The 11,629-nt window shown below is 41.6% G+C and overlaps 1 protein-coding gene across 2 annotated transcripts; it reads right to left on the bottom strand.

Moving 5' to 3' along the window:
- Positions 1-562: 562 nt before the first annotated feature.
- On the bottom strand, positions 563-11,003 carry LOC139387444 (E3 ubiquitin-protein ligase TRIM39-like). 2 transcript variants are annotated; one of them, XM_071133625.1, is made up of 11 exons: positions 10,875-11,003; positions 10,269-10,388; positions 9,525-9,575; positions 9,303-9,392; positions 9,089-9,214; positions 6,651-6,788; positions 6,390-6,524; positions 6,253-6,304; positions 5,657-5,683; positions 5,520-5,546; positions 563-5,408 (listed from the first exon to the last, which is right to left on the bottom strand). In XM_071133625.1, the coding sequence occupies exons 3-11, from the start codon at positions 9,528-9,530 to the stop codon at positions 4,876-4,878; spliced, it is 1,134 nt and encodes a 377-aa protein (XP_070989726.1). In that variant the 5' UTR covers positions 9,531-9,575; positions 10,269-10,388; positions 10,875-11,003; the 3' UTR covers positions 563-4,875. The 2 variants fall into 2 exon arrangements, with proteins under 2 accessions (XP_070989726.1, XP_070989727.1); XM_071133626.1 differs by lacking the exons at positions 10,269-10,388; positions 10,875-11,003 and having other exon boundaries at positions 9,525-9,589.
- Positions 11,004-11,629: the final 626 nt, after the last annotated feature.

Below are 11,629 nucleotides of genomic sequence, written 5' to 3' on the forward strand. Positions count from 1 at the left end.
AGGTGAAATAAAATTGTAAAAAATCAACAGTGTAGGCTATACACTGTTGTTTCTATGCTGCATTAACAGCTACTATTGTCTCAAAAAGATTTCTAGATATTGCGTACTAACAGCTCCTTGAGGTGAACAATCATGTGGACTCAAGCAATAGCATAAATAGTAAACAAACTGTTACTCTTCGATGGTGTACAAAGGGCCTTACTCTACCTTGAGATGTCTGTACTTATGGTCACTCTTTCTCTAGGCAAAGAGTAGTTACATATTAAACATTGTAGCTACAGAAAAAAAATATGTTTTTGTCAATGATTTCACCATTAAGCTCATCCATCGCCTTCTTTATTCTATATGAGTAAATCAGCAAACAAATGTATGTGTCAAGAAATACGTTTTTTTTAATATACATTGATTCCATACTTCATTAATATGTGTACATATTATAAAAGAAAACCATTCAAATAAAGCACATCACTTGTAGAATCATCATAGATTTGAAGAGGCAGCAGCGTTCATATACAGTGCTTTCAGAAAGTATTCTGACCCCTTGACTTTTTCCACATTTTGTTACGTTACAGCCTTATTCTAAAATTGATTAACTGTTTTTTTCCTCATCAATCTACACACAATACCCCAAAATGACAAAGCAAAAACAGGTTAAGACATTAAGACATTTTTGCAAATGTATTAAAAATAAAAAACTGAAATATCATATTTACATACAGTACCAGTCAAAGGTTTGGACACACCTACTAATTTAAGGGTTTTCTTTATTTTTACTATTTTCTACATTGTAGAATAATAGTGAAGACATCAAATCTATGAAATAACACATATGGAATTATGTAGTAACCAAAAAAGGCTTAAACAAATCAAAATACATTTTATATTTGAGATTCTTCAAAGTGGCCACCCTGAAACAGGTTTTTATCAAGGATTTCTATGTACTTTGTTCCGTTCATCTTTCCCTCAATCCTGGCTAGTCTCCCAGTCCCTGCCTCTGAAATTCATACGGTGACCTCACCCAGTATAACCAGCGTGTCCAGAGATGCAACCTCTCTTATCATCACTCAGTGCCTGGGCTTACCTCCACTGTACCCGCACCCCACCATACCCGTCTGCACATTATGCCCTGAATCAATTCTATCACGCCCAGACATCTGCTCCTTTTATTCTCTGTCCCCAACGCACTAGACAACCAGTTTTTCTAGCCTTTAGCCGTACCCTCATCCTACTCCTCCTCTGTTCCTCGGGTGATGTGGAGGCTATCCCAGGCCCTGCGTGTCCCCAGGCACTCTCATTTGTTGACTTCTGTAATCACAAAAGCCTTGGTTTCATGCATGTTAACGTCAGTAGCCTCCTCCCTAAGTTTGTTTTACTCACTGCTTTAGCACACTCCGCCAACCCTGATGTCCTTGCCGTGTCTGAATCCTGGCTTAGGACGGCCACCAAAAATGTGGAGATTTCCATACCCAACTGCAACCTTTTCCATCAAGATAGAACTGCCAAAGGGGGAGGAGTTGCAATCTACTGCAGAGATAGCTTGCAAAGTTCTGTCATACTTTCCAAGTCTATGCCCAAACAGTTCGAGCTTCTAATTTAAAAAATGAATCTCTCCAGAAATAAGTCTCTCACTGTTGCCGCCTGTTATAGACCCCCCTCAGCTCCCAGCTCTGCCCTGGACACCATATGTGAACTGCTTGCCCCCCATCTATCTTGAGAGTTCGTTCTGTTAGGTGACCTAAACTGGGATATGCTTAACACCCCAGCAGTCCTGCAATCTAAGCTAGATGCCCTCAATCTCACACAAATTTTCAAGGAAACCACCAGGTACAACCCTAAATCAGTAAACATGGGCACCCTCATAGACATTATCCTGACCAACTTTCCCTCCAAATACACCTGTTTTCATTCAGAATCTCAGCGATCACTGCCTCATTGCCTGCATCCGCTGTGGGTCCACGGTCAAACGACCACCCCTCATCACTGTCAAACGCTCCCTTAAACACTTCTGCGAGCAGGCCTTCCTAATTGACCTGGCCCAGGTATGCCCAGATTGCCTGGTCGTTCTTTAAAAGTAATTTCCTCACCATCTTAAATAAGCATGCCCCTTTAAAAAAAATGTAGATCTAAGAACAGATATAGCCCTTGGTTCACTCCAGACCTGACTGCCCTTGACCAGCACAAAAACATCCTGTGGCGGACTGCAATAGCATCGAATAGTACCCGCGATACGCAACTGTTCAGGGAAGTCAGGAACCAATACACACAGTGCAAAGGCTAGCTTTTTCAAACATAAATTTGCATCCTGTAGCTCTAACTCCAAAAAGTTTTGGGACAATGTAAAGTCCATGGAGAACAAGAGCACCTACTCCCAGCTGCCCACTGCACTGAGGCTAGGCGATACGGTCACCACCGATAAATCCATGATAATTGAAAATATCAATAAGCATTTCTCTACGGCTGGCCATGCTTTCCTCCTGGCTACCCCAACCCCGACCAACAGCTCCACACCCCTTGCAGCTACTTGCCCGAGCCTCTCCAGCTTCTCCTTCACCCAAATCGCAGATGTTCTAAAAGAGCTGGAAAACCTGGACCCGTACAAATCAGCTGGGCTAGACAATCTGGAACCTCTCTTTCTAAAATGATCCCCCGCCATTGTTGCAACCCCTATTACCAGTCTGTTCAACCTCTCTTTCGTTTCGTCCGAGATCCCTAAATATTGGAAAGTCGCAGTCATCCCCCTCTTCAAAGGGGGGGTGACACTCCCAAACTGTTACAGACCTACAGTGCCTTGCGAAAGTATTCGGCCCCCTTGAACTTTGCGACCTTTCGCCACATTTCAGGCTTCAAACATAAAGATATAAAACTGCCTTGGTACTCTGGTATATACCCTGATGAAGACAGCTTGGCTGTCGAAACGTTGGTAGTTAAATTTTGCATCTGAGCTCCTAGAGTGTGCGGGCTCTCTTTTATTTTCACGTTTTCTACTCCGCTAGCCAGCACCTCGCCTAAATAGGTGTGCGTTTCTTTTTCTTCTAGATTATTCTTCTAGTCTCTCTATGGGGGTACCACAGGGTTCAATTCTAGGGCCGACTCTTTTCTCTGTATATATCAACAATGTCGCTCTTGCTGCGGGTGATTCCCTGATCCACCTCTACGCAGACGACACCATTCTGTATCCATCTGGCCCTTCTTTGGACACTGTGTTAACTAACCTCCAAACGAGCTTCAATGCCATACAACACCCCAGCTGCTCTTAAATGCTAGTAAAACCAAATGCATGATTTTCAACCGTTCGCTGCCCGAACCTGCCCGCCCGACTAGCATCACTACTCTGGATGCTTCTGACTTAGAATATGTGGACAACTACAAAAACTTAGGTGTCTGGTTAGAATGTAAACTCTCCTTCCAGACTCATATCAAACATCTCCAATCCAAAATCAAATCTAGAATTGGCTTTCTATTTTGCAACAAAGCCTCCTTCACTCACGCCGCCAAACTTATCCTAGTAACACTGACTATCCTACCGATCCTCGACTTCCGCGATGTCATCTACAAAATAGCTTCCAATACTCTACTCAGCAAACTAGATGCAGTTTATCACAGTGCCATCCGTTTTGTTACCAAAGCGCCTTATACCACCCACTACTGCAATCTGTATGCTCTAGTCGGCTGGCCCTCGCTACATATTCGTCGCCAGACCCACTGGCTCCAGGTCATCTATAAGTCTATGCTAGGTAAAGCTCCACCTCATCTCAGCTCACTGGTCACGATAACAACATAGCATGCACTCCAGCAGGTCATTCCCAAAGCCAACACCTCCTTTGGCTGCCTTTCCTTCCAGTTCTCTGCTGCCAGTGACTGGAACGAATTGCAAAAATCGTTGAAGCTGGAGACTTACTAACTTTAAACATCAGCTATCTGAGCAGCTAACCGATCGCTGCAGCTGTACATAGTCCATCTGTAAATAGCACACCCAATCTACCTACCTCATCCCCATATTGTTTTTTATTTACTTTGCTGCGCTTTTTCACACCAGTATCACTACTTACACACCATCATCTGCTCATCTATCACTCCAGTGTTAATCTGCTAAATTGTAATTACTTTGCTACTATGGCCTATTTATTGCCTTACCACCTCATGCCATTTGCACACACTTTATATAGACTTTATTTTTGTCCTATTGTGTTATTGACTGTACGCTTGTTTATTCCATGTGTAACTCTGTGTTGTTGTTTCTGTGGCACTGCTTTGCTTTATCCTGGCTAGGTCACCGTTGTAAATGAGAACTTGTTCTCAACTAGCTTACCTGGTTAAATAAAGGTGAAATATATATATGTATACATTTTTTAAACATCTCCACAGCATGATGCTACCACCACCATGCTTCACTGTAGGAATGGTGCCAGGTTTCCTCCAGGCGTGACGCTTGGCATTCAGGCCAAAGAGTTCAATCTTGTTTTCATCAGACCAGAGAATCTTGTTTCTCATCGTCTTATTCCTTTAGGTGCCTTTTGGCAATCTCCAAGCGGGCCGTCATGTGCCTTTTACTGAGGAATGGCTTCTGTCTGGCCACTCTACCATAAAGGCCTGATTGGTGGAGTGCTGCAGAGAAGGTTGTTCTTCTGGAAGATTCTTCCATCTCCACAGAGGAACTCTGGAGCTCTGTCAGAGTGACCATTGTGTCTTGGTCACCTCTCTGACCAAGGCTGTTCTCCCCCGATTGCTTACATACAGTGTGAATAATACGGCCCTAAAATGGACTCTTGAGGAACACCTTTTGTAATCTCAGGGAATTGTCAGTTGAGACAGGCAGCAACTATACATTGAGATGTCCATAAAGTAAGCTGGACAGCTTGCATCAAGTTATTTTCCCTACAGAATAACCAGCTCTCTGTCTGTCTCAATTGTTCCAAACACAGGGTAAATCTTTCCAAAGTTATCAAAATTGACATTAAAAGTGTAAATGTGGCATCGTTCCTCTGCATCATAGAAGGATACCTGTCCCTCCTCTATGTCTAGAAACACCCCTAACCTAGAGGGTGGAGACTGGTTCAGTTTAATGACTGGTGCACTTAGAGCCATGAGCTCCCCAAGCTGCAGACGCAAGTTCCAGTAACCAGCTTTTGTGTTCAGATTTGCAAAGCCATTCCTCGGTGCTGACTCTCTAACCACACCTATCCTCCACTCTGCCTTGCCCCAGACTCTCACCTCCCAGTAATGTCTCCCAGATGTAAAGCCCTCCTTTGCAAGGACACAACACCAGCCATCATACGTGTGGGATCTAGGGCTGTATCCATCCCGGGGATCAAAAACATCCTCAATGATGGTGGCCATTTTCACTCTTTTCCTGTCAGCGGACAGTAAGAGATTTGGGTTGGCTGTTTTTTCATCCAGAGTGATCTCAACTGAAAAGATATTGAAATAATGAAGCTGTTAATCATACCAGAACAATGAAACAAGTCTTTCGGTTTTATCTCATTTGAATAATATTTGCATTGGCAATAAACCATACCAACCTGATGCTTTCAAAATCAAGTTCCAAACTGCAATGAAACAGGCAACATTTAGGATCACGTTAGCAACAAAGAACTACAAAACATTTACATTTTTTGTTGTTGTTTTAAGCAGACGTGAACAGTGGGATTTGACGTACTTGAGTCAGGAACGCGATTCAGAGTCACTAAGGGAAAAACATTAAGAAAACCAAAACATATTAGATAAATGAACTGATTAATACAATCTGTGTTGACTTATTTAATAACCTAATAAAAAGCATGAGCTGGAGCCCACCAAGAGAATATTATTTTGTGTAGAGGTGCTGACTAACAGCGAATAAACTGTAAGCTATAAAAAATAAATAAAGAGAGTCACACGCTCTCTATATATAAACTCCCAGTAATTTATTGGGTAAAACACCCTGAAGGTGGCACAGCGATACAGAAGCGTTTGCGTTTTACCCAATAAATTACTGGAAGTTATATATATATACTAATTTAAATACTTATTTTCCACCATAATTTGCAAATAAATTCATTAAAAATCCTACAATGTGATTTTTTTTTTCTCATTTTGTCTGTCATAGTTGAAGTGTACCTATGATGAAAATGACATGCCTCTCTCATCTTTTTAAGTGGGAGAACTTGCACAATTGGTGGCTGACTAAATACTTTTTTGCCCCACTGTGTATATATATATATATATATATATATATGAGTGTGCAACTATTTATTTTCGTAGCAGAACACTCACCTCTGCTTCTGGACCTTTGTCTATTTCTGAGCCAATGCTTTACAATGGAACCCTGTGAAAACAACAGCTATGTTATATTACCGCTCAGCCGAATGTCACTTAAAGAGACATTCAATAAGTGTCTGTTTATGGCTGACCTCCTGCTGTTCCTGTAGTATGCTCCAGATGAGGAAGTCCATGACAGGGAGCATGTTGGGAAGCTTCCCCCTCTTCCACTGTCTTTCCAGATCCTGCAGTACTGAACACACATCTTCACCTAGACACACGGAGTCCTGCAGAGACGCAGAGACACAGGGTGATATCGTAGGATAATCTCCTTGTGTTATGTATCATTGTAATGTTACAGATTATTTTTGTGGGTTTTTATTTTAGTTTTAGTTTTAAGGTCTTCCTCTCACCTGTTCCATATCCTTGAGTCTCCAGGCCCACTCAGAAAGGGCTTTCGTGGCTTCCCTCAGTTTCTGTTCCTTGTCTGGTTTCTGTTGATCTGGAGGGTCGTCACTCCTCCTGTGTCTTGTGATTTCCCCTGCTGGTGTCTGGTAAACAGCAAAACATGTGGTTACAATCTTCTGTTTGCATTTCTCAACAGTAAATCATACAGTGAGCTCCAAAAGTATTGGGACAGTGTCAATGTTGTTGTTGTTTTGGCTCTGTACTCCAGCACTTTGGATTTTAAATTATATAATGACTATGGGAGGTTAAAGTGCAGACTGTCAGCTTTAATTTGAGGGTAATTTCATCCATAACAGGTGAACCGTTTAGATATTTTTGTACATAGACCAAAAGTATTGGGACAAATTCACTTATATGTGTATTAAAGTAGTCGAAAGTTTAGTATTTGGTCCCATATTCCTAGCACGCAATGATTACATCAAGCTTGTAACTCTACACACTTGTTGGATGCATTTGCTGTTTGTTTTGGTTGTGTTTCAGATTATTTTGTGCCCAATTAAATTAATGGTAAATCATGTATTGTGTCCCCCCAAAATGCTAACCACCTTGTTATTGTAATGGTGAGAGGTTAGCATGTCTTGGGAATATGATATTTGTACATCTGTAACTTTCTCAATGATCATTATTCACTATTCATTCAGGACCATATGTAATCATGGTAGTCATTGTATCATTTAAAATCCAAAGTGCTGGAGTACAGAGCCAAAACAATAACAAATGTTTCACTGTCCCAATACTTCTTGAGCACACTGTATGTTATGTCATTCAGAGCAACTGGCTGTCAACACTGTATGTTATGTCATTCAGAGCAACTGGCTGTCAAGACTGTATGTTATTTCATCTAGAGCAACATGCTGTCAACACTGTATATTACTTCATGCAGAGCAACTAGCTGTCAACACTGTATGTTACAGCATCCAAAACACTGTATGTTACTTCATCCAGAGCAACTGGCTGTCAACACTGCATGTTACGTCATTCAGAACAACTGGCTGTCAAGACTGTACGTTACTTCATCCAGAGCAACTGGCTGTCAACACTGTATGTTATTTCATCTAGAGCAACATGCTGTCAACACTGTATATTACTTCATCCAGAGCAACTGGCTGTCAATACTGTATGTTACTTCATGCAGAGCAACTAGCTGTCAACACTGTATGTTACAGCATCCAAAACACTGTATGTTACTTCATCCAGAGCAACTGGCAGTCAACACTATGTTACTTCATCCAGAGCATCTGGCTGTCAACACTGTATGTTACTTCATCCAGAGCAACTGGCTGCTAACACTGTATGTTACTTCATCCAGAGCAACTGGCTGCTAACACTGTATGTTACTTCATCCAGAGCAACTGGTAGTCAACACTGTATGTTACTTCATCCAGAGCAACTGGCTGTCAACACTGTATGTTACTTCATCCAGAGCAACTGGCTGTCAACACCATGTTACAGCATCCAGAGAAACTGTCTGTCAACACTGTATGTTACTTCATCCAGAGCAACTGGCTGTCAACACTGTATGTTACTTCATCCAGAGCAACTGGCTGTCAACACTATGTTGCTTCATCCAGAGCAAATGGCTGTCAACACTGTATGTTACAGCATCCAGAGCAACTGGCTGTCAACACTGTACATTACTTCATCCAGAGCTACTGGCTGTCAACACTGTGTTTCTTCATCCAGAGCAACTGGCTGTCAACACTATGTTACTTCATCCAGAGCAACTGGCTATCAACACCATGTTACTTCATCCAGAGCAACTGGCTGTCAACACTATGTTACTTCATCCAGAGCAACTGGCTGTCAACACTGTATGCTACTTCATCCAGAGCAACTGGCTGTCAACACTGTATGTTACTTCATCCAGAGCAACTGGCTGTCAACACTGTATGTTACTTCATCCACAGCAACTGGCTGTCAACACTATATGTTACTTCATCCAGAGCAACTGGCTGTCAACACTATGTTACTTCATCCAGAGCAACTGGCTGTCAACACTGTATGTTACTTCATCCAGAGCAACTGGCTGTCAACACTGTATGTTACTTCATCCAGAGCAACTGGCTGTCAATACTATGTTACTTCATCCAGAGCAACTGGCTGTCAACACTGTATGTTACTTCATCCAGAGCAACTGGCTGTCAACACTGTATGTTACTTCATCCAGAGCAACTGGCTGTCAACACTGTATGCACATGACATGTACTTATACTGCTTGTAGTGTTGTGTTTGAACCAGCGCCAGATGAACCTCCAACATATGGGGGCGGTTCCAGGACAGAGAATAAGCTTAGTCCTGGATCAGCATCCCACATTATTTGTAGTCTAGGACTAAGCTTCATATGAGTCCGTGGTAACTGTCCCATGGTGTATGTGTAATTTACCTGTTCTGTCTGCGATGAGTGTTTCAGTTCCTCAGCCCACTGCAATATAAAGTCTTGACGCTCCTCTTGACAAGATCCATCCTCATTCACTCTGGTCAGAAGGGAGGTGTTGCTGATCTGTGAGGACTGGTACAGGACCAACTGATTATGACTCATGGCCATGTAAGAGAACATATGATCACATACCTTCTTTTCTCTATACAGACTGACGTACCTGAACTACCTTGCTCAGTTCAGCAGCAAGCTCTCTGATGATACATTTAGACTCATCAAAGGTGAAATCTTCTTTCTCTTTGTCCGTTCCCTATGGAAAGAGGGACAATGAATTGAGTGCTGAAAGGATTCTGCTGCTGTCTACCCCACATTATTGTGATACTGCTGTGGCATGTCTACTTTGTCTACGCAGTAGACATACTATGTATTTCATTCACCTTACCTTCATTTGTGCCAACAACTTAAGTACTTTATGCTTGAGGCTTTTCTTCCTCTGTTGAATAGAACACAGTATGGACATTACAATGACTGTTGCTGGTTTGAGAGTGAAAGTGAAGCCAAAAGAATTTCAAAGAACATTTCATTCTACAGACTGCTGGCATTGAAAAGACTGGTTTGATCACACTACATTCCTGTCGAGAACAGATGTCACGGTTGATCATCTGTTTCTTGCCTTGCCTATAACCTGTTTACCTTCTTAAGATTGTTTCAGAAAATAATTGTTGGACTGTGGAATGCTGTCCAGATCCTAACGAATATAAAAAAAGAATATTTTGCATAGTGGAGCTCCTTCTCAATATATTAAAGGTTCATTTAAACCAGTGTTGGGGTTCCTGTTTCGTCAGATGAGACATTCATGACTGAAACATCGGTTTAAGTGAACCGTGTTAACAAAGGTGGAGCATATATTTGTCTGTTTGATCAAAACTGAAACTTCCTTACCCGTTTCTGGTAAGAGCTGTTTGCCAGGAACTACACAGCACATAATGACAGGGTGAGAACTTGTCTAAGCATCTAAAGCATATCAAATCTTGGCGGCAGCACTACACCCTGTGCTGAGAAGGAATGCACGTTGTTCCACTGAGATACGCAGTGCATGCATTGGCAGCAAAAAAATAAGTAACAACCCACTTCGAGGGGAATTTCGACAGAAGGATGATATTCTCCAAACATTTGACTATCTTACCTTGTGTAGTAAAGCACATGAATGGTTTGTTGAAAGGTTGTGAAGAACAGGTTCTGCGATTGTTCTCTTTATTGCAAATTCTTCCAATGCTGCCGCCACTGCCACCAACTCTCAGTATCGCTGCAACAATTAATAACAAAGAGCTGTGAGTCAGGTGTAGGGGAAAAAAAAGGTTTTGTGATAACAATATGCAAAAGATGCACTTTGCCCTCTTTGTTGGTCTACTTCTAAATCCAATCAAATGTGTTTATAAAGCCCTTCTTACATCAGCTGATATCTCAAAGTGCTGTACAGAAACCCAGCCTAAAAGCCCAAACAGCAAGCAATGCAGGTGTAGAAGCACGGTGGCTAGGAAAAACTCCCTAGAAAGGCCAGAACTTAGGAAGAAACCTAGAGAGGAACCAGGATATGAGGGGTGGCCAGTCCTCTTCTGGCTGTGCCGGGTGGAGATTATAACAGAACATGGCCAAGATGTTCAAATGTTCATAAATGACCAGCATGGTCAAATAATAGCTTAAATAGCTACTATAATAACCATAATAACACTTCAGAAAAGGGATATAACAGCTGTTATTGTTTATGTAAATGTAAAAAATGTCAACTTACAATCTGTCTGTGAAGCCATCTTTTTACTATAATAGTGCTTTAAAACCCAGTGAGAGTATAGAATGCAGAATCATTTTCAGGAGTCCTGTTATTCACCACCATCCACAGAATTAAGAACCTGTTTTGATTGTGGGTTGTTTGCAGTCTTCTGAATCTCCACCCACTAGCACCACCTGGGTCATTTCAAACAATGTTATTTTTTAAAATGAATAAACAGAAAGTGAAATGGAACACAGTAATGCAGCTGTATTCCAATTACTGTCACTACAGTATAAAACAACCTAAAAACGAATACAATATTTTACAACTAAAACATGGATTTGTCTCAAAAAGTTAGGTTGCTATGAGAACCCAAATATAAAATGAGAAATCATGCCATCTAGAGGTCAGAATAAACTCATACACAGTGAAGGATAAAAAGTAGACAGGGTTAATAATTTAGACCTGTGGGGAGCAGCCCAGTCATTGTCATAAAGGGAAACAGTATCACAATAAATGCAGCGTCGAAGACCACTCGTAATTTTCCAACTAACAAACTCGTTGTAGAAAGATGAGCCCTACACGATTCGGTACTTGTTTTCTCACAGAAACGGAAATTGAGCGAACAAGTGTAGAATTTTAGCAACCATGGAATGGCAGCGATTTCTACATTGGCCGCTTGCCCCGGTTTCCACTAGATAACACAGCCACGAACAGCTTTCCCATTTTGCCTGCCCGAAGGGAGAAATCAATAGGCGAATATCACAACAAATCAC

Source organism: Oncorhynchus clarkii, chromosome 28, assembly GCF_045791955.1.
Source record: "Oncorhynchus clarkii lewisi isolate Uvic-CL-2024 chromosome 28, UVic_Ocla_1.0, whole genome shotgun sequence".
Classification (NCBI taxonomy): Eukaryota; Metazoa; Chordata; class Actinopteri; order Salmoniformes; family Salmonidae; genus Oncorhynchus; species Oncorhynchus clarkii.

What these genes read in the sequence shown, in the direction of transcription:
- LOC139387444 (XM_071133625.1), bottom strand. An exon ending in ACTCATCGCAGACAGAACAG is followed by an intron (nt 6,789 to 9,088) that starts GTAAATTACACA and finishes GCTGTTTACCAG; the next exon opens with ACACCAGCAGGGGAAATCAC. An exon ending in TACTACAGGAACAGCAGGAG is followed by an intron (nt 6,305 to 6,389) that starts GTCAGCCATAAA and finishes TTGTTTTCACAG; the next exon opens with GGTTCCATTGTAAAGCATTG.